Consider the following 23,855-nt stretch of genomic DNA (forward strand, 5'->3'; position numbering starts at 1 on the left):
ATACAATAGGCTGTGGCAATAAATAGTATCACCAATCTCATCAACTACTAACTGGCCGCAAGAAGCCTAGCATTCATTTTAATTGGTATGAAATGCTTTATTGGTATAGTTTCAACATAGCCTCAAATGTTATAGGTGTTTAACCTTGAATATATGAAAAGAAAAAGTACTAAACTGGATTTTTGGTTAACTACAAATATGTCATGGTCACATATTACATTCCTAACATGAAGGCAAATGTTTAAATAGAAAAACTAGCAGTTCAAAAAATGTGAATGTGCAAATTGTGAGGAAAACATTGCATTTAAATTTGCACTCATTTTCAAGTTACAGTACTAGCTCAGTATAAACACTAACAGGAAAAATATTCAGCAGGAAAGAGTGGAAATGACCTCTCACACAGCAAACTGCACTGCCCCATAGCTAAGAACATTTTTGTGGTGATATAGAGCTCCTAACACCTTATGACTACCCTTCACTCAACAGAGAAGAAAACTGCAGGCATGCTTCAGTCAGTGGTAAGAACAGGAAGAAAAAAACCTGAATCAGCAACATTTTCTTCCTTAATTTGGTGTAAAGGTCCTGCTCATTATTTGAACTTACTGTTAGCTACCCTCAAATGTTTCCTGAATCAGGTTTGCTAGATGCTGTAAAGGACAACTTCCCTTCATACAGACAGGGTTGATTACAATGAGACATGCACATGACTCTAGCAACCTGGGTCAGCAACACTCAGCCTGGGTCAGATTCAAATTCTACAGAGACTCTCTGTATTGTTTTCAATGTGTGAACGACTGCTTGGGAAGCAAAACTGCCTACTTCCTGCTTTATGTTTTTAATTGGTATGTATATAAAAATAAACCCCGGTCTTTAGAGAATGTCAAGGATTCTGGTAGGGATGTTAAAAGCATTGGGCAGAACCCTGGTTTTCAATGTGCCATCTGCACCACAGGAGAAGAGCCGGTTGTCCTGGCTGATGTCGATCTGCATGACTCCAGCTCCAATGTTTCTGAATATGGACTGCTTAGCATGTTCATTCTTAAATGAATGAATTAGGCCATGGCCTGTCAATCTCCAAACCTGGTGTAAAAGGAAAACAAACACTGCAACTCATTAAAAAGAGAGATGGAAAGAAAGAACATGGCTCCTAACTCATCTCCCCAAAGCCTACCTTTCCCACCCAAGGGGCAGTAATGACACTTGCATGATTCATTAACTGTCCTTATACTTACTGATTTTTCTTTCCACATACACTTGAAGTTTCACACTAGCCAGATATATCCTATCTCAATTTCAATCAGATATGTTTCTAATGCTAAGCTAGGCCTTAGTGCATAAAGAAGTATGGTACTATCTCACTTCTCTAGAAACCTTACCTCAGCCATGTAATTGTCAAATCCTGAGGATATAGGTGGGGATAATGGTGTAAGGAGCTAAACTAATGTCATTTTTTAAAAATCTATTAAAATTCACACATGTTGAAGGGGCTGGAGCTCAGCAACAGAGCACTTTCCTAGCATGCACAAGGTCCTGGGTTAAATCCCCACCATCACGAAAACCCCAAACACTTTAAACAGAGTTCTTTAAAGATTTTTTATTTTTCTTGGTGCCGAGAACTGAACCCAGGGAGACTTCCTAGCGAAGTGCTCTACCAGCCCCATCCCCCATCTTTAAAGACATTTGGTACTCGACAAAGCTTTACTCTAGGCCTTCATTTCAAAGACTGCAGTGTTTTGATTTTCTTTTTTTCAATCAGCCTTGACAACAGATAGAGATGATACTTAGCACATCCAACCTTTTGTAATGACTCACCTTTATGTTACCTTCTGCTGAACCTGTGGTAAAATATTCCTCACAGGGATCCAGAGCCAAAGCCTTAATAGCTGAGTCGTGTGCCTGGAATGTGTGAATTAGCTGTCTCTGTCTGATGTCAAAAATGCAGATGTATCCTTTTCTACCTCCAGAGATTAGGAGTTGCTGTCTGGGTGCATACTGAAGCACCGTGGCACCATGATCATGGCAGGTGAAACCTAAAGAAAACAAGAGACTTCCTAAAGGACTTCAGTCTTGGCAAGTCCCACATTAAAAAATGTAGAAGTTCCTGATGCATTTTTTCACTAAGTGTTATGGTTTGCATATAAAGGGTACCCTGCTGGTGGATGCGATATTTAAAGGTAATAAATGAAGGCATCACTGGATTTATAATTTGATGGCATTACTGGAGGTGGGGCCTGGCTGGAGGAAGCAGGTCACTGGCATGTGTTCTGCTACCTTTCTGTGGTTCTCTCTTTCTGTCCACCATGATGTTCTACCTCACCCCAGCCCAGAAACCATGGAGTCAGTCAACTGTGGACTGAAACCTCTGAAATTATGAGCTAAAATAAATTCTTCCTCCCTTGTTTCTTTCTGTCCAGCATTTTGTCACAGCAACAAAAGGTATGACTTGAGGTACACATATGACTGAAGAAAAATGCTAAGCAATGTTAGAAAAGGTATATTTAAACCTTAAACTCTAAGTTATGTTGTCTAATAGGTATGTAGAAGCAGCAGGTATGGAAGTACCACACTGAAACCCATTAATGTGTAGTAGGTACTGCTAATTTTAAGATTTAAGCTTCTCACTGCATACTCAATAACAGGTATTTACCTGAGCCTTGTGCTGTCCCATCAAGTAGGTAACTAAAACTCAACTATGCTTGTGTGAACATCTTCAGTTATAAAGTAGGAGTTCTCCTCCTCCTGTGGTTTGGATAAGTATCCCCAAACGCCCATGTGCCTATGGTGCTGCAGGAGGTGATGGAACCTTTGAGAGATGGGGTCTAGTGGAAGGAAGTTAGGACACTGGGAGTATGTCTTGAAGAGGATAGTGGGACCCCAGACAGCCCTTTCCTCCCTGCCTGCCATGCAGTGTGCAGCTTACTCACCATAGGCCCAAAGGTAAAAGGACAACCCATCCTAGACTGAAACTTCTGAAACCATGACATAAAATTATCTCTTCTCTGTGTAAATCAATTATTATCTCAGGTATGTGTTACAGTAATGGAAAGCCGACTAACGTACTTTTCCAGTTTTCTTGCAGTTAGGGATTGAGCAAGGACCTAACACATGCTAGGTAAGAGCTCTTTCAAATTTGGCAAATCTTTAAACAACATTAACAACTGTTTGCAGGAAAAACAATTTTGCACCCAAATAAAATTGAGAAATAACTGCATCTTTCAAAATATATATCAAAATATTACAAGACTAAGAAATCTTTGTTTAAAATCTACTTAGCTTTTTCATACCATGTTTTCTCAACAGAATAACAAAGACTACTCTAGTTGGAATTCTATGACCACATGTATTTACTTTGGTGAGGCAACCAGACGTTCTGAATATTTTTCCATTTTCAGGCTGCAAATAAACACTGTATTCACTAATTAAAATAAAGCCAGGACAGCATTCCTTTAACTCACCATGGATGAGGCTGTTTCCAGGTGATATCAGTGTGTCCCAGAGGCATACATTTCTTTTAAAGGAACAGCAAAAATACATCATAAACAACTATTCTGTCTTCACATTAGTTTACTCACATTTATAGAGCATAGATTCTCAACTGTCAGCCTATTTCACAAGGTCCCACCTGTCAATGCCTCCCCAAACTCCATCTCTTTTTCACTACCCAGGGAAATGGTGAAGTGACTTCCTGAACAGAAGGGATGCTTCTATGTCCCAAGCTAGTAACAACTGCAGGGAAATCAGAGATGTTATTCATAGGCACGTGTTGCCGATGCAAACCATGTGAAGCAAAGAAAATGCTGAGTGATGTGTACACAATGTCAAATGTTTGTTAGTTCTGAGAAACCTAACAGTATTAACATAATTTATTTTTTCTCTTTTTGTTATGGAAAACCATTCTAAGAGTTATGTAACAACTTTTTTTTTAATTCTTGGGGTAGAACAACCCTACTAAACAGAAACCCATATTTTCTGCTTCTCCATTAACCTACCTATTGTCATTGGACTGTCCAGATGTTGCAACTAGACTTGAAGAGGTAATAAAGGCAAAGTCACTTGTGGCTTTACTGTGGCACTGCCAACTCTAGGAAAACAAAGTACAAGTGATGTTATCTAAACCAGCACCATCTACTATGGTACAAACAGTTCTGCTACAGTTTTTAAGAATTGGTTCTACAGTAAAGAGTGATAGAGGATTAGCAGATATTTGCACATTATTTTGCTAATGTCCAATAAGTTTTAAAACTAGAGCTGGTAAAAATGTGGAATTAAAGATTATATCTTAGATTATGCAAGAAAAGAATGATCCCTCAAAGTATATGAACTAGCCAGGTACAGTGGTGCAGCTACTCAGTAGGCAGGAGGATCACTTAAGCCTAGGATTTCGAGGTCAGCTACAAAGCAAAGTCCCACCTCAAACAAGGACTTTCAATATATTAGAAGCTCAAACAACTTTAGTGATTACGACCTTGAATAACATTTAGTGAATCTTCTAGGCCCAGAAGTGTGTATGAATGATGGGAGAAGATCCACACCAGAAAGCATTACCCTCTACCCGTTCTGTGCCAAACTACCACCTTTCATTTTCTTGCAGTGCTGAGGATCAAACCCAGGACCTTACACATGCCAGGAAAGTGCTCTACCACTGAGCTACATCCCCAGCTCATCACCAAGGGTTTTAATAAGATTTGGATTAATGAGTGAAGAAGCCTATTGGGATTATTATCTTTTAAGAAGCAAAATTCTGGAGAAAATGAGCTGTTCAGAAACTGTTTAAATCTTACTATACACTTCACAAAATTCTAATAAAAATGTATCCTAACTTTGATCACACAGACAGAAAGCGCCTGCAATTTTTTCAAATACCATAGTGTCACTCAAGGTAAAAAGCAAGGATTTTTACATTGTCGTTCTGATGTAAAACTAGGGCGCAAATGGCTGGCTGGTTCTAGGCTATGACTGCTGGGCATACTGTCCCTTTCCCAACAGATCCATCACAATTCATAAACAAGGCATTCTCTGTGTGCCATCCAGGTATACGAGTGGTACTTACCATGTAAGGTTTAGGATTTGATGCAGTCTGGTTAACCTGCCAGATACTCAGAAAACCCTCACCATCAGCAACACCACACTGTAATTAAGGTATAAATATTAAAAGTAAAAATCATTATGGAGAATTGCTCACAGCCCACTTAACAAGCATCCTGTCTCTGATGTAGTTCCTAAGAAAATCCAAGTACTATAGATTCTGTCACTTTGTCTTACCATACCCATTTCACTATTTTCCTCTAAATCTTTCCAGGGAAGTTGAGTGAGCAGTTACATTCCCTCGAGAACTTAACAGAAGCAGAGTTTTCTATTCTTTGGAGTTTTGGGTATCTTTTAAGTGGATAACTGATTAATCTACACTAAATTTTGTGGATTTATGCTTCTGTTGGAAGAAAAGAGACTATATAAATAGAATCCAACAAATTGCCTGCTCAGCTTTAATAATAATTTACTCCTCAATATCCACAATTGTTCTTGGCTGGGTTCACATTAACTCCCAAGAAGAACTAACCTTGTTGCCCTGTGAGTTAAAATACAATCTAGTAACACGTGCATTGCCAGCTTGGCGGAAGCAGACAAGCTGCTGAGGTCGTGTCCACTCAAACATTCGTACACTGCCATCCTGAGCACCTGTAAGATCTGAAACACATGAGGAAGAGCAGTCAGAAAGAATTAAAAGTCAAAATTAGAGTTGCTGTATTCTTTATAAATCAACCCCAAAATGATCAAGGACACTTAGAATGCATAGATCATAAATAAAATACTTACAGTATTGATGGACAGGGTGTGAGGTCATTCTTTTAACATTATGGAGATTCCTTTTCATAAGCTTTAAAAGAAGACACAATGAATGCATTTTGTGTATGTCCAAGAGGTAAGTAAGGATATGCTTCAGGGCAACTCTAATTCTGATGATTGCTAAGAGAAACTCTGATGGGTTGCAGAAGTATAGCCCTGGACTGTGCAGACTGAGAGGTTACAAGTAGTTTCATGAAGTAATGCAGGGAACTGTCCTCCAAGTGCCTCTCCCTGAGGACAATCAGGAGCATCTCCAGATTTATTTTATTTTATTTTATTTTATTTTATTTTTGGAGACAGGGTTTCACTTTGTAGACCTGTCTGGCATCAAAACTCATGCCTACCAAGTTCTGGGATTATAGGTGTGCACCACTATACCCAGCTCCTCTCTATAGTAGAATGTGAGAATTAATGTAAGGCACTTTCAAACATAGGTAGACATGAATTCCTCTTTGTGCCTCAGTTCGCTCATCTATAAAGTGATAATGAACAATAATAATAATGGCACTCATCAACTAGAGTTGCTGTGAGAAAAAGCATGCACCCACTCTGAGAAATACAATAAATGAAAACCACTATCATGGTATACCTACTGGTCCTCACCCCTGATCTTTAGGGTCATTCCCTAGGTCAAAATTATTTTGACTTACTTTTTCTGGGCATTTGCTCTCATCCAGAAACCTTATCTAAGAGTAAATAACATACCACACTAGCTCCAGTGCTGGTCTGTCCACTGCCCAGCCATGGCAGAGACGAAGGTGGATGCAGCTGACTTGCTGAGTGGGGTGCTGCACTGGGCTGATAAAGAGTTGTGGTGGAACCACGATAATCGATGTCATCTGAACTGTGGGAAATATTTGCATGTTACTCTGAATACTGTATTTTCTCTTAGTGCAAATTCCAATTAGAGTACCCATAACCACTCTTTACTTCAAAAATGTAATAAATATGCATTGAGAAAAACTTGGGTTAACTTCTTCCCTTTAAACAAAACACTAATTCAGTCTAAATATTATGTTTGGGGGTAAATTTATTGCTGCACAAATTGGAACAAATGTTAGTTTTAAAATGTTCTCTTCAAATACAAATAAATATTTATTTTGGCAGTACTGGGGTTTGAACTCAGGGCCTCAAGCTTGCTAAGAAGGCACTCCACCACTTAAGCCACTCAGCCAGTCCTTTTTTGTGCTGGGTATTTTCAAGATAGGGTCTCATGAACTATTGGCCCAGACTGGCTTCAAAATGAGATCCCTCTTATCTCTGCCTCACAAGTAGCAAGGATTACAGATGTGAGCCACTGGTGCCAGGCCAAATTATTTTTGAAAGAGAATCTCACAATATAGCTCAGGCTGTCCTCCAACTCTCAATCCTCATGCATGCTAGGCAAGTACACTAACACTGAGCCTCAAATTAAAGTACTAATTAATCTACTGTCACATAAAAATGTGGAAGATGGGGACTTATGGGTTCAGTTCTCAGGTCTTGAGAAAAAAAAACTGGAAGTAATTTTGATGGCAGAGAATATCATATTTACATGGTTATATCCACTGTAAAGTATTACACTAACAAAAAATTCAATGAAAATGAGAGAGATATCCTGGCACCGTTCCTAGGCACATAAAAATTTTGACCCTACAAAAGAGCAAGGAGAGCAAACATGTAGGAAACCCCAAAATAAAAGTGTTGCAAAATATTTTTGGTGCAATATCAACAGCTTTAATGAAAAGTTGTCTACATTTTTTTCTTTTTTTTTGCAGCACTGGGGTTTGAACTCAGGGCCTTCACCTTGAGCCACTCCACCAGCCCCATTTTTATGAAGGGTTTTTCTAGATAGGGTCTCGCGAACTATTTGCCAGGCTGGCTTCGAACCACGATCCTCCTGATCTCTACCTCCTGAGTAGCTAGGATTACAGGTGTGAGCCACCAACGCCCAGCTTGTCTACACTTTTATCTGTAAAAAAGATGCACTTCTCAGGCAGTGATTAAGAAACACTGTAAAAATTACTCAGTAAGTGTGACTCATCAATCAATATATTGTGTAATTCCTGACATTTCTTTGCGGGGGGAGAGGTCAATGTCAAAACAGCAGTTTTTAGCCATAGACTTTCATAGTGTTCTGATTCAAACACTATGAACAGTTCAATGAGTGATTTATTTATTAATGTAGGCAAAGCCTTTTCTTAGCAGCTAAACCAATTATGTTTATTTCTTACACATCTCTCAACCCAACAATTTAGTGGGTGCTTGCTGAAGAAAACTACATTTATAATTAGCTATGTGACACACCTTTTAGATTCTCTGTCATATTCTTCTCCAATCCATATATATGATTGACAGGCCAATAGAGAAGTGACATCAAGTTCTTGAACATCATGTGTGGAAGCCAAAACAATCTCATTACAGTTTGCCTGTAAAACAAAGGCACAGTAAAAACTGAAGCGATTTCACTGAAAACAAGTACTCTGTATAATGACAACGGTTCTTACCTTGTTAACAGAAAACGCCATGATCATGTCGGATTCCTTGTGAATGATCTTTGCCTTTCCTCCTGGATAGCCCAGATCAGCTTCAACCTACAAAACATTGCTGACTTTTAGTTTCTACAGCACAGCTCTACATAGAGATATGAATACCCCACAAAATTTAAAAGCTGGATAAGAAGAAAATGCAGCAGCATCAAGAAAAAGAGTCACTTTTAGCCACTGAAAATTAGTTTTGGAAAAACTGCTTGGATACAATAATGTGTGTTATCACCCCAATTATAAAGATTGTAAGACACTGTCACAAAAGATGGCTAATGTATTTTCTTTAGTCACTTATAACAGTAATATTTCCCTTTTAGCTCTTCCAAAGGTGCACAAATATTCTGCAATAAGAATGTGCATATGCTAACAGGCATAGAGTGGAGGAAAAAGTCACAGAAAGATAAGGGAACCACATAAGATGATGCACTTTAAAATAAGGGTAATGACATAGGAATAAGAAGTCGGAATGAAGGAGACTGAGGTGAGGTAGCTTAGGATTGAAAATAATGGGAAGGAAAGAAGAGGCAGAATCAAGAAGGCAAGATCAGTCAGTAGTGTTTAAGGACAGACTAGAAGAAGTGAAGAGGGAACAGGGAACAAGAAAGAGAAGCAGCAATGGCCAGGTACAGCCAGTTATTTAGTGAAGCATCTCCTACCCTACACTTTGAGATGATATGGGAGCAGTGAGTGCTCTGAATAGTAAGCCAGATAGGCAGTGGTGGTTAGTATTAGAGATGAGGAGTTAGCCCCTGGAGCTTTAAAGAATGAGCTGAACAGAAGAGCATGGAATACTACCTTGATGTGGTAATCTTCTGAAACGTAGTTGTGTTTGACCTGCTCCACATGTTCTTCTACAGACTAAGTAAACCACACGTCACAAACACAAAACATGCACGAAATGAAATCATAAAGAAAATGAAAAATTCAAGCTGGTCACCCAATCACTTAAAGATGCCAAAAATTAATATGAAAAAAATCAAGAAAAAAATAATCCAAATAAAACAAAATGTCATCAGATAAATGCAAAGCAAAAAAGAGCAAAATTAAAGTTACTGTGACAATTACATATACAAAGACACAAAAGCTATTTCAAAATAAAAATTATTTGTATACCATTTATGTAACTTTAAGTTCTTAAAATCAGCTGGGTGCCAAGGGCTCAAACCTATGATCCTAGCTACTCAGGAAGCAGAGATCAGGAAGATCGTGGTTTGGAGCCAGCCCTGGGAAACTGGTTTGAGAGACAGACCCTATTTTGAAAAAGCCCAACATGAAACAGGCCTGGCATTAATGTCTCAAGTGGTAGAACTCCTGCCCAGCAAGCAAGAAGCCCAGAGTTCAAACCTCAGTACCACACACAAAAAAAAGTTCTTAAAACCATAATCTCTTAAAAATAAAACCCACTTTGTTCCCCCACCCCAAGTTCTGGGAATTGAATCCAGGCAACCACGCTATCACTGAGCTACATTTCCAGCCCTTATTTGAGATAGGGTTTTGCTAAGTTGACAGGCTGGCTTTCAATTTATAAGCCTCCTGCCTTAGTCTCCTGAGTAGCTGGGACTATAGACAACAGTCATGAGGCCCAGCTTAAAACACTTTTAAGAGCAGATGCCAGCTAGGGTGTGACTCAAGTGGTAGAGCACCTGCCTGGAAAACAGGAGGCCCTGAGTTTAAACCCAAGTACCACCAAAAAAAATTTTTTTAAAAGAGCAGATGCATTCTATGTGATCAATATTTCTATCCTATAGGGGCTGACCTAAAATACAAATCAAAAAAATTTTTTTGAGATAGTGTCTCAGTAGCGCAGGCTGGATTTGAACTTCCAATTCTACTGCCTATGGTTACTGTATGCTGGGATTATAGGAGTGTACTATCACACCTAATTATTTATTGCACACACAGATTCAAAGTACTGATAATTACTTCACTCTTACTCAAAGAATTTTAATAAGCACATAATTTTTCTCTTAATCACAAGATTATTTTCCTTTATGTAAATGTTTGCTAGAATGAGGCATGGGAAAGAAATCATACAAATAACCTGGTCCTACAGGATGGCTATAATCAAAGTAATATTTCGGCTCTGTTGTGGAACCCTCAGGAGCTATGATCTGGACAAGTGACTCTTCCTCATAGCTCTTGCTGTGACTGCTTCCCTTTCAGCCTAAAGGGTCAAGCTGACTGATCCTGTCTGGAAGGCCCCTAGGGCTGCAGCAGCTGACAGTGAAGCATCCAAAAGAATTATTAAAAGTCCAATAGCAAATATTTTAAATGCCAATTTTCCCATGATTATATGGATTTATCAAGGGACTTATGTTGTTTCATTGCTACAAAATGAAAATTATAGGGTTTTATCCTAAAAGAAGTTCACTGAACTTACTAAACTTTGGCTATTACCCACAATATATGAAAGATAGTAAGTTCCAACCAGAAATAAAACTTCAAACTAAATTAAGTACTGACTTAATTAGAAATGTTAAAGAAAATTATAAAGAGAAATTACAACAGAAAATATTTTCCTCAAAATACCTCACTCTGCTTTCGTTTCTTAGTGAAAATATATCTAATAAATGTTTCTTGAAGGACTTCTTGTTTAACAAGGAAATGCCAAAGTCGTTTGACTGGAAGTGCAGAAGAATCCCGAGACCTATGAAAAACAATGAACGTATCACATGATTTCGGTCTATAGGAAATGAATTCCATATTTTCAGATACGTTGTTTTAAAACCTTCAAAATCTATTGCAGAGAAGGCAGTATTAAGCTCAAGAAAACTTTGTGAATTGTTTCACTTAATTTTGAGTTCTCCTAAAAATCATTCTTTCACTAGTAACAAATTTTCTAATTACACTGAGTGAACCGGATGAGCTGAGTATAAAATAAATCTCTCATTAGTCTCTTTCTAGATTACACTTTAAGTCAATGAACTCACATTCATTGCTTTTCATATTAATTATCAATGAATATAAAATTAGCTCCTAATCATGGCTAGCTACTTTAAAAAGCATGCCTCTAGGTACGTTTAAACATCATATGATAACCAATATGTACAATTGTTGTTTTATGTATTAGTTAAATTTTTTTTTAAAAAAAAGCATGCTGCTTATCAAAAAGAGCCAAGATGGGTAGGTAGACAATCAAAATACCAACAAAAACCCTTAATGTAATTGCTTCTGAGCCTTTTGGCTAAGATCAAGTGTAAACTCTTTATCTGTCTACTGCTAAATGACCCACAAAGTCAGTAACACCTTATTTGCATATTATTCAAAAAAATTGCTCCAAGAATTCTGAAAATGACAATACAAAAATATAGAATATAATTCAGAAATATAGATGATAATGTTATTTTTCTCTTGAAAATAAAATGTCTAGTCAATTAAAGATAATTCTGGAGCTGGTGGAGTGGCTCAAGAGGTAGAGTGTCTGCCTAGCAAGCATAAGGCCCTGAGTTCAACCACCCCCAGGACCACAAAAAAAAAAAAGAAAGAAAAAAGGTGGGGCGATAATTCTGAGAAAAATTATTTTCCATCCAGATTTCTGATGTTTTTCTTAGAAAATAGTTCTAAGACTGGATTACAGGTTCAAAGTTAGGAATGTTTTGAAGGCTATTGGCATATTTTGTCAAACTGGTTTCCAAAAAAATTAAACTGTACTCTCATTGGCATTCTAAAAGATTTCTTACTTGAATGGAGTATTTTCAGGTTCTAGCATTGCTTTATTTCGAAGAATAGCTGGTCCAGCTCCTACTGAAAGGTCAGCTGGATATGTGTTGACATAATTAGGGGGTGGACCTTCAAACTGATCCATTTTCTCTTGCAGGATCTGTTCCCAGTTCTCCAGGTTTTTAATTACACCAATGCCTAATGGTGATGTTACAGGCAGCTCTAAAAAGTAATAAAATATGTCATTTTATTTTGATAAAAATATTAACTATCATCCATATATTTACAAAACACAACCTGTTACAGTCAAGAATTCTGAAAATACAAATAGATACAAAAAAAACCCAATCTACCACCCTTTGGATTTTTAATGCTTCCAATAAAACAGAAGAATAGCTCTCTAAATGAGCTGAAGAAATGTCTAGCCTCCCCAGTCTGATTTTCTACTTTCAATCACTATCTTCTAGGTAGACAGTGACTCTTTCTAGGAATTAAAACCAGAATTAGAGCCTAAAATAAGCAAGACTTCATAAAATCTCCAATGCAGTATTTTTAAAGTGCCAAAAGGTATTTTTTATAGATTTTATAACATTAATTTAATGGCAATTTATTATATTTAATAACACTGCCTTTCAAATTCCAGACTTACCTGAGAATTCCAGTCCAGCAATGGGAAAGAAAGTCTTGATGTTATGAAGTACCAGCTTAACCATTGTCAAATGTAGAAGTGCCCAGCTGCTCAAGGGGGACAAAAACAGTCTCATTAACTGAAAAATAAAATCATAAGGTTTGGGGGCATAGCTCAAATAGAACACTTGCCTGGCATGCATGAAGCCCTGGGTTTATTCCCCAGTACTAAGGAAAAGAAAAGGAAAAAATTACAGGAAAAGTAATGTTCCCTATCAATTGTTCAGCTCAATCTCCAACCCAGAAAAAAAAGCTGCCACTGACTTTTGCTATACAAAATGGCTCCTTTGTAGTCTTTGAAAAATAAGAGATGTAACAATAGATCACACTTGCACTATCTGAAAATTACCTAGTAGAAAAATATTTATCACAGTCACATAAATTACATGGCTTTTTTCTCATTAAAAAAAATGTGTTTATCATCTGAGTGAAAGCTATTCTTTGAAACTAGATGTGAAGGAAATATTCTGCTTCTTTCTAGAAATTTACCTCAAAGGTAAGGAATTCCTAAATGGAAAATGTAAGTCAGTTCTTACATAAATTCACAATAGCCATATCATTTAAAATTAGTAACACCAGGTTATCCTATAAAAGAAAGTCAAAAAAGAAAAAAAACCTTCCTTACCTATAGGAATTTGGATCCTGGTGCTCCTGTATTTGTGTGTCTGAAAAAAAGGCACTGTCATCTTCGTCATCACTATGAACACTTTCATCAGAATCATATATAACACCACTATCAGACAAGGGAAGAAACGGCTGCAATGAAAGGTAAAGATATCTTTAAATATGTAATTTTATAAATATATTAAATGTAAATTAAATACATACCTTATACAATATATGTGATACATTTTCAAAATAGTCTTGTCAGTGTATATTAATTGGACAAAATGGCTTCCCTTAATTATACTTTCAAACATATATACAATGAACTTTGATAATATCCACCTCCTCCTATTATTCTCCTTCCTCTTCACAAATGTCCCCCTTCTACTTTATCTTTTTTTGGTGTGTCTTTTATTTGTTAATTCTATTTTTAGTTTTTGAGGAAGCTCCAAATTGATTTCCATAGTGGCTGAACTGCTTTACATTCCCACCACGGCCCTGCATCCTCATCAGCATTCGTCGTTTTCTTGACAATAACCATTCAGACTGCAGTGAGATGGAATCTCAATGTAGCTTTGATTTGCACTGCCCTGATGACTAAGGATGTTGAACATTTTTTCATGTATTTATTGGCTATTTGTCCTGAATGAATCTGCCAGTTCATTTGCCCATTTATTGATTGGAGTACCTGTTATTTTACTATTTAATTTTTTTGAGTTTTTTTAATGTATTGCAAATGTTAATCCCCTGTTAGATGAATAGCTGGCAAAGATTTTCTCTCATTCTGTAAATGTCTCTTCACTCTGGTAATTGTTTCCTTTGATATACAGAAGCTTTTTAATTTGATGCAATCCCATTTCGCAGTCCTTGCTATTATTTCCTAAGCTACAGGAGTCTTTTAAAATATATTTTTTGTTCAAACTTACAATTGAGTATGTTAAAAGTTTTCTTTTGCAGATGATACTAGATTTACAAAATGACTATCATAGGGTAAAACTCCAGATTTAATAAAATATTGACTAGCTAGACCCAACACAGATAATTCAACATTCTTTCATGATAAAAGCTCTGGTGAAATAGCAATAGAAGGAATGTACCTCAACATAATAAAGGCTATATATGACAAACCCATAGACAACATCATACTCAACCGGGAAAAACTGAAACCATTTCCCCTAAGGTCAGGAATGAGAGAAGGGTGCCCACTCTCCCCACTCCTATTCAACATAGTCTTGCAATTCCTAGCCAGAGCAATAAGACAGGAAGAAGAAATAAAAAGAATATAAATAGGTAAGGAAGAAGTCAAACTATCCCTGTTTGCAGATGACATAATTTTATACCTAAAAGACTCAAAAAACTCCACCAAAAAAATTCCTAGACACCATAAACAGCTTTGGCAAAGTAGCAGGATACAAAATTAATACACAAAACTCATTAGCTTTTTTTATACACCAACAATGAACAGATTGAGAAAGAATATAGGAAAATAATTCCATTTACAAGTCTTTAAAAAAAAATCAAATACTTAGGAATAAACTTCACAAGGGATTTAAATGACCTCTACAAGGAAAACTACAAACCACTGAAGAAACCAAAGAAGACTACAGAAGATGGAAAGATTGTAAGATCTCCTAAGATCACAAATTGGCAGAATCAACATAGTAAAACTGGTTATACTAACAAAAGCAATCTGCATGTTCAATGCAGTTCCCATCAAAATCCCAATGACATTCATCACAGAAAGTGAAAAATCAACCCTAAAGTTCACTTGGAAACTTAAAAGATCGCAAATGGCCAAGGTAATACTGAGCAAAAAGAACAATGCTGGAGGCATCACAATACCTGACTTCAAACTATATTACAGAGCCATAGCAATAAAAGCAGCATGGTACTGGCACAAAAACAGATATGAAGACTAGTGGAACAGAAAAGAGGACCCAAATATGAATCCACACAGCTATGCCCACCTTATTTTTGACAAAGGCACCAAAAACATACAATGGAGAAGAGACAGCCTCTTCAAAAAATATTGCTGGGAAAACTGAGTATCTGCCTGCAGAAAACTGAAACTGGATCCATGTTTGTCACCCTGTACAAATATCAACTAAAAGTGGCTTAAGGACATTAATATCAGACCTGAAACCATGAAGCTAGCACAGGACAGAGCAGGGAATACACTGGAAGTAATAGGTATAGGCAAGGACTTCCTATAGTAGGAACTCAAACAGTTCCTATAGTAGGAACTCAAACAGTTCTACTATAGTAGAACTCAAACAGCTCAGCAACTAAGAGAAAGGATGGATAAATAGAACTACATGAAATTAAAAAGCTTCTGCACAACAAAAGAAATGGTCTCTAAATTGAAAAGGCCACCCACAGAATGGCAGAAAATCTTTGCCAGCTATATATCAGACAAGGGACTGATAACCAGAATGAATATACAGGGGAGCTCAAAAAACTAAACTCCCAAAAAATCAATGAAGAAGTGGGCAACTGAACTAAACAAAGCCTTTTCAAAAGAAGAAGTCCAAATGGCTAAAAACACATGTGAAAAAATGCTCACCATCCCTGGCCACAATGGAAATGCAAATCAAAACAATGTTAAGATTCCACCTCACTCCTATTAGAATAGCTACCATCAAGAACACTACAACCAACACATGTTGGTGAGGATTTGGGAAAAAGGAACCCTCATACCCTGGTGGTGGGAATGTAAGCTAGTACAACCACTATGGAAAACAGTATGGAGGCTCTTTAAAAATAGATCTGCCATACAATTCAGCAATACCACTCCTAGGGATACACCCAAGGGAATGTTAAGTCAGCTTACAACAAAGGCACTGCATACCCATGTTTACTGCAACATTATTCACGATAGCCAAGCTATGGAAACTGCCAAGATGCTCCACTACTGACAAATGGATTAAGAAAATATGATATTTATACACAATGGAATTTTATTCAGCCACAAAGAAGAATGAAATTTTGTCATTCATGGGTAAGTGGAAGGAACTGGAGAACATCACCTTAAGTGAAGTTAGTTAGGCTCAGAAGGCCAAAAGCTGCATGTTCTCCCTCATATGTGAATTACAGACCTAAAACAAATGCAGCAATATTTTGGGACATGGGTCACACTAATGGGAGGCCAAGCACAGGAGGGATAGGGCAAGGAAAGGAAACTAAAAACTTGAATGTAGTTGATGTGCTCACTGTACAGAAATGAATACAGAAATCTTAAACTGGTTGGGGCCACCATGAGAAGGGGACTAGGAAGGAGTGAAGAGAATTACAGGAGATGAACCAATTGGGGGTTGTAATACACATATGCATGGAAACAACACAAGGAATCTCCTGTGTAGCTACCTTTATCTCAAACTACCAAAAACGTCATTGGAGAACAGGAGGGCAGAACAGGGTCTTGGTTGGGGAGGCACTAGTGGGAGGGGGAGGTGGTGGGGAAAGGGGGTAGGAGGATGAATATGGTACAAATAATGTGTACACATGTATGTAGATGCAAAAATGATACCCGTTGAAACTGCTCCAGGAATTGGGGGGGGGGTCAAGGAGAATGGTGGAGGGGGTGATACACTTGATACATTGTAAGAATCTTTCTAAATGACACAATGTACCCCACCCAGCACAACAATAAAGGAGAAAAAAGTGGAAAAAAAAACCCATAGTTTTTTTCTTCCATATTAGCAATAAAACATTAGAAAAGTCTAAAGAAAAAAGATGTATTAAAAAGTATAAAAATTTTGAGAGCAGTGTCGTGAAAGTGTAAATCCTTCTACAAGCTACATAAGAGGGCTGAAATATGTAAAATTATAATTTTTCAAAAGCTAACCTGTGAACGTTTTCTATATAACTGCACTAAAAATCTCTATGCAGATCTCTTTTTCAAAGTTTGAGAATAAATCTAAAGTTCACAGGGAAAAAATAAGAATAGCTAAGAAATAATTTTACACATGAAAATACCATTTGTAGATATTAAGGCAAGTAAGAGAAGTGCAGTCTGAAATTTGCTTCTAAGATACAGTCAGAATAAGAATTTAATCTATGACAAAGTTAACTTCCTAAGTCAGTAGAGGGAGGAAGAATCACTTAACTGGGTATAGGGACTGGGAGATGGGGATGAAGTCTGATCCTTACTTTACTCTAGATAAACAAGAAAAAGTTATGAAAGAGGAGAAGGAAGGGAAGAAATGCTACCAAACTCATTCTATGAAGGCAATATGACCCTAATATCCAAACCAGATAAAGACAGAACAAAAACACAATTAGAGACCATGGATGCAAAATTTCTCAATAAAATACTTGCAAACTAAATTCAACAACACATTATTTTGCAGATGATATGATCCTATACTTAAAAGTCCCTAAAGACTCCACCAGAAAACTCTTAGATGTCATAAGCACTTTTAACAAAGTAGCAGAATACAAAATTAATACCAAAAAGTAAGTAGTTTTTCTATATAACAAATAGGCTGAGGAAGAAATTGGGAAAACAATCCCATTCATAAAAAATTACGTATGAGTTAACTAATAACTAAGGAGGGGAAAGACCTCCACAATGAAACCATAAAACTATATCTGAAGACAGAGGACTTTCATGTTAATGGTTGGCAGAATTAATATTGTGAAAATGGCTACATTACCAAAAGCCATCTACCCATTTAATACAATTCCCATCAAAATCCCAATGTCATTTTTCACAGAAACTGAAAACTCATTCCTAAAATTCACATGGAAACACAAAAAATCATGAATGGCCAATGCAATCCTTAGCAAAAAGGACAATACTGGAGGTATCACCATATCTGACTTCAAATTATATTATATTATATAGCCATAATTACAAAAACAGCATGGTACTGGCACAACAGACACAAAGACTAATGGAGCAGAACAGAAGACTCAGAAATAAACCCACAAAGCTTCAGGCAGCTAATTTATTGCAAAGAAACCAAAAACAAATATTGGAGAAAAGAGAGTTTAGTAAACAAATAGTGTTGAGAAAACTGGATATCTACATGTAGAAGACTAAACCCCTATCTCTCATCCTGTACAAAAATCAATTGAGAAGTGGATCAAAGATGTTGCTATAAGACTGGAAACTCTGAAAGTACTACAGAAAAACAAAGAAAACAGTTGAAGATACAGGCATAGATAACATCTTTCTGAACAGGACGTCAAATGCTTAGTAAATAAAAGCAAAAATTGACACATGGGATTACATTAAGTTGAAAACCTTCTACACAACAAAGAAAACAATTACTAGAATGAAGAGACAACTCAAAGAATGTGAGAAAACCTTTGCCAGCTATTCACAGGACAAAGGATTAATATCCAGAATATATAGAGCTCGAAAAAATAAATAACAAAAGAATAATCCAATTAATAAATGGGCAAAGGAACAAACAGTTCCCAATAGAAGTATAAATGGCAAAAAATACTTAAAGAAATGTTCAACATCCTTATCAAGGAAATGCGAATCAGAGCTTCACTGAATAGCTCATCCCAGTTAGAATGGCTATCATCAAAAAATAACCAACAATAAAAGATGGTGAGGATATGGGGGGAAAGAAATCCTTACCCACTGCTGGTGGGAATTAAATTAGTGTAACCACTTTGGAGATCAGTATAGACGTTCCTCAAAAAACTAAACACAGAATTACCATATGGTCCTGCTATACCACTCTTGGGCCTATATTAGAAGGAATGTAAGTTAACATGCAATATAGATAAGGGCATGCCCTTATCTATATTGCAACATTAGTTACAACAGCCTGGGTATGAAAACAGCCTGGGTGCCCAAGAAACAACAAATGGATAAAGAAAACATGGTACCTATATAAAGTGGGGTATTACTCAATTATAAAGAAGAGAGAAATTATGTCATTAGGAGAAAAATGAATGGAACTGGAGATCATCACGTTGACTGAGATAAGCCAAGTGCAGAAAGACAAATGTCAAATGTTTTTGCTCATAAGCAGAATCCAGAACTAAAATAATAATGATGGAACATAACTATAAAAGGTGTCACTGGGTAGGCTGGGGAGAAACAGCAAAAGAAGAGTGAGGAAAAAGAGAGAAGACAACAGTTGTGAGGGAATGATTGAAGTAAGTACATTGCATATATTTATGAAAATATCATAATGAAATCCACTAAAATTTGTGAAAAAAGGGGGAGGAAGCAAGAGGGATTAAGAAAGGAAAATAGAATGGGTGAATTTGATCAGAGTGCATTATATGCATATATGGAAACACCACAATGAAAACTTTTTGTACAATTAATTTACATAAATTTTTAAAAGAGGAGAAAGAAGAACAGGAGGAAAATAATGAAGGCAAACAGTAGTGGAAAAGACTTTCTTTGCTTTAAAAACAACTTTACAGGAAAAGTATGGATAGGTATGCTTCAACTTTAAAAATTATCTGCATCAAAAAAGCCTTCTAAAAGATCCAACACTAACCACTTCATGATAAACGCTCTAAGAAAACTAGGACTAGAAGGAAAGCACCTCAACAATATCAAAGCTATATATGACAAACCTACAGCCAACATCATACTTAACACTGAAAAACTGAAACTGTTTCCTCTAAAATCAGGAACCAGACAAGGATGCCCACTGTCCCCACTCCTATTCAACATAGTACTGGAATTCCTAGCCCGAGCAATAAGGCAAGAAGAAGAAATAAAAGGAATACAAGTAGGTTAAGAAACTGTCAAAACATCCCTATTTGCAGATGATATGATCCTGTACCTTAAAGATCCAAAAAACTGTACCCAAAAACTCTGTATGCACCCAATGACAACGCACCCAATTTCATCAAACATACCCTGAAAGACCTAAAAGCATATATAAACGCCAACACAGTGGTTGTGGGAGACTTTAACACCTCATTATCATCAATAGATAGGTCATCCAAACAAAAAATCAATAAAGAAATCCAAGATCTAAAATATGCAATAGATCAAATGGACCTAGTAGATGTCTACAGAACATTTCATCCAACCTCTACACAATATACATTCTTCTCAGCAGCCCATGGAACCTTCTCCAAAATAGATCATATGCTAGGGCACAAAGCAAGTCTCAGCAAATACAAGAAAACAGAAATTACACCGTGCATACTATCTGATCACAATGCAGTAAAAATAGAACTCAACAACAAAAGTAAAGACAAAAAACATGCAAACAGCTGGAAACTAAATAACTCATTACTTAATGAAGAATGGATCATCAATGCAATAAAAGAGTCAATGAAAATGAAAACACAACCTACCAGAACCTATGGAACACAGCTAAGGCAGTCCTGAGAGGAAAGTTTATAGCCATGAGTGCATATATTAAAAAGATTGAAAGATCCCAAATCAATGACCTAATGATACATCTCAAACTCCTAGAAAAACAAGAACAAGCAAATCCCAAAACAAATAGAAGGAGAGAAATAATAAAAATAAGAGCTGAAATCAACAAAATAGACACCAAAAAAAACATACAAAGAATTAATGAAACAAAAAGTTGGTTCTTTGAAAAAATAAACAAGATCGATAGCCCACTGGCAAACCTCACTAAAATGAGGAGAGAAAAAACCCAAATTAGTAGAATCAGGAATGCAAAAGGGGAGATAAAAACAAACACCATGGAAGTCCAGGAAATCATCAGAGACTACTTTGAGAACCTTTATTCAAATAAATTTGAAAATTTTAATGAAATGGACAGACTTCTAGATACATATGATCATCCAAAACTGAACCAAGAGGTTATTAATCACCTGAATAGATCTATAAAACAAAATGAAATTGAAGCAGCAATCAAGAGTCTCCCCAAAAAGAAAAGTCCAGGACCTGGTGGATTCTCTGAATTCTATCAGACCTTTAAAGAAGAAATGATACCAACCCTCCTTAAACTGTTCCATGAAATAGAAAGGGAAGGAAAACTGCCAAACACATTTTATGAAGCCAGTATTACACTTATCCCAAAACCAGGCAAAGACACCTCCAAAAAGGAGAACTATAGGCCAATCTCCTTAATGAACATTGACGCAAAAATCCTCAACAAAATAATGGCAAACCGAATTCAACAACACATCAAAAAGATTATTCACCACGACCAGGTAGGCTTCATCCCAGGGATGCAGGGGTGGATCAACACACGAAAATCAATAAACGTAATAAACCACATTAACAGAAGCAAAGACAAAAACCCCTTGATCATCTCAATAGATGCAGAAAAAGCCTTTGATAAGATCCAACAGCATTTCATGATAAAAGCTCTAAGAAAACTAGGAATAGAAGGAAAGTTCCTCAACATTATAAAAGCTATATATGACAAACCTACAGCCAGCATTATACTTAACGGAGAAAAACTGAAACCATTCCCTCTAAAATCAGGAACCAGACTAGGATGCCCACTATCTCCACTCCTATTCAACATAGTACTAGAATTCCTAGCCAGAGCAATTAGGCAAGAAGAAGGAATAAAAGGAATACAAATAGGTAAAGAAACTGTCAAAATATCCCTATTTGCAGATGACATGATCCTATACCTTAAAGACCCAAAAAACTAAACTCAGAAGTTTCTAGACATCATCAATAGCTACAGCAAGGTAGCAAGATATAAAATCAACATAGAAAAAGCATTAGCATTTCTATACACTAATAATGAGCAAACTGAAAAAGAATACATGAAAATAATTCCATTTACAATAGCCTCAAAAAAAATCAAATACCTAGGTGTAAACCTAACAAAAGATGTGAAAGACCTCTACAAGGAAAACTATACACTTCTGAAGAAAGAGATTGAGGAAGACTATAGAAAGTGGAGAGATCTCCCATGCTCATGCATTGGTAGAATCAACATAGTAAAAATGTCAATACTCCCAAAAGTAATCTACATGTTTAATGCAATTCCCATCAAAATTCCAATGACATTCATTAAAGAGACTGAAAAATCTACCGTGAAATTTATATGGAAACACAAGAAGCCACGAATAGCCAAGGCAATACTCAGTCAAAAGAACAATGCAGAAGGTATCACAATACCTGACTTCAAACTATATTACAAAACAGTAGCAATAAAAACAGCATGGTACTGGCACAAAAACAGATGAAGACCAGTGGAACAGAATAGAGGACCCAGATATGAAGCCACAAAACTACAACCAACTTGTCTCTGACAAAGGAGCTAAAAATATACGATGGAGAAATAGCAGTCTCTTCAACAAAAACTGCTGGGAAAACTGGTTAGCAGTCTGCAAAAAACTGAAACTAGATCCATGTATATCACCCTATACCAAGATTAACTCAAAATGGATCAAGGATCTTAATATCAGACCACAAACTCTTAAGTTGATACAGGAAAGAGTAGGAAATACTCTGGAGTTAGTAGGTATAGGTAAGAACTTTCTCAATGAAACCCCAGCAGCACAGCAACTAAGAGATAGCATAGATAAATGGGACCTCATAAAACTAAAAAGCTTCTGTTCATCAAAAGAAATGGTCTCTAAACTGAAGAGAACACCCACAGAGTGGGAGAAAATATTTGTCAACTATACATCAGACAAAGGACTGATAACCAGAATATACAGGGAACTTAAAAAACTAAATTCTCCCAAAACTAATGAACCAATAAAGAAATGGGCAAGTGAACTAAACAGAACTTTCTCAAAAGAAGAAATTCAAATGGCCAGAAAACACATGAAAAAATGCTCACCATCTCTAGCAATAAAGGAAATGCAAATTAAAACCACGCTAAGATTCCACCTCACACCTAGGTCTCTAAACTGAAGAGAACACCCACAGAGTGGGAGAAAATATTTGCCAACTATACATCAGACAAAGGACTGATAACCAGAATATATAGGGAACTTAAAAAACTAAATTCTCCCAAAACTAATGAACCAATAAAGAAATGGGCAAGTGAACTAAACAGAACTTTCTCAAAAGAAGAAATTCAAATGGCCAGAAAACACATGAAAAAATGCTCACCATCTCTAGTAATAAAGGAAATGCAAATTAAAACCACGCTAAGATTCCACCTCACCCCTGTTAGAATAGCCATCATCAGCAACACCACCAACAACAGGTGTTGGCGAGGATGCGGGGAAAAAGGAACCCTCTTACACTGTTGGTGGGAATGTAGACTAGTACAACCACTCTGGAAAAAAATTTGGAGGCTACTTAAAAAGCTGGACATCGATCTACCATTTGATCCAGTAATACCACTCTTGGGGATATACCCAAAAGACTGTGACACAGGTTACTCCATAGGCACCTGCACACCCATGTTTATTGCAGCACTATTCACAATAGCCAAGTTATGGAAACAGCCAAGATGCCCCAGCACTGACGAATGGATTAAGAAAATGTGGTATCTATACACAATGGAATTCTATGCAGCCATGAAGAAGAACGAAATGTTATCATTCGCTGGTAAATGGATGGAATTGGAGAACATCATTCTGAGTGAGGTTAGCCTGGCCCAAAAGACCAAAAATCGTATGTTCTCCCTCATATGTGGACATTAG

At 36.7% G+C, this 23,855-nt stretch overlaps 1 protein-coding gene across 4 annotated transcripts in view; it reads right to left on the reverse strand.

Moving 5' to 3' along the window:
- Positions 1-291: 291 nt before the first annotated feature.
- Positions 292-23,855, reverse strand: part of Dmxl2 (Dmx like 2) — a 153,172-nt gene continuing 129,608 nt past the window's right edge. For 2 of the 4 annotated variants that reach the window (XM_074065947.1, XM_074065946.1), the window contains exons 30-44: positions 13,342-13,472; positions 12,679-12,764; positions 12,050-12,251; positions 10,899-11,016; positions 9,165-9,227; positions 8,331-8,417; positions 8,131-8,252; positions 6,550-6,688; positions 5,815-5,875; positions 5,558-5,685; positions 5,051-5,128; positions 3,990-4,081; positions 3,456-3,508; positions 1,813-2,030; positions 292-1,080 (exon numbers count right to left, since the gene is read on the reverse strand). In XM_074065947.1, coding sequence (XP_073922048.1) covers positions 871-1,080; positions 1,813-2,030; positions 3,456-3,508; positions 3,990-4,081; positions 5,051-5,128; positions 5,558-5,685; positions 5,815-5,875; positions 6,550-6,688; positions 8,131-8,252; positions 8,331-8,417; positions 9,165-9,227; positions 10,899-11,016; positions 12,050-12,251; positions 12,679-12,764; positions 13,342-13,472 — 1,788 coding nt within the window. In that variant the 3' untranslated portion in view covers positions 292-870. The remainder of the gene's footprint in view (positions 1,081-1,812; positions 2,031-3,455; positions 3,509-3,989; positions 4,082-5,050; positions 5,129-5,557; positions 5,686-5,814; positions 5,876-6,549; positions 6,689-8,130; positions 8,253-8,330; positions 8,418-9,164; positions 9,228-10,898; positions 11,017-12,049; positions 12,252-12,678; positions 12,765-13,341; positions 13,473-23,855) is intronic. The other 2 variants (XM_074065949.1, XM_074065948.1) reach the window with 1 other exon arrangement.

The sequence above is a fragment of the Castor canadensis genome, chromosome 2 (assembly GCF_047511655.1).
Source record: "Castor canadensis chromosome 2, mCasCan1.hap1v2, whole genome shotgun sequence".
Taxonomy (NCBI): domain Eukaryota; kingdom Metazoa; phylum Chordata; class Mammalia; order Rodentia; family Castoridae; genus Castor; species Castor canadensis.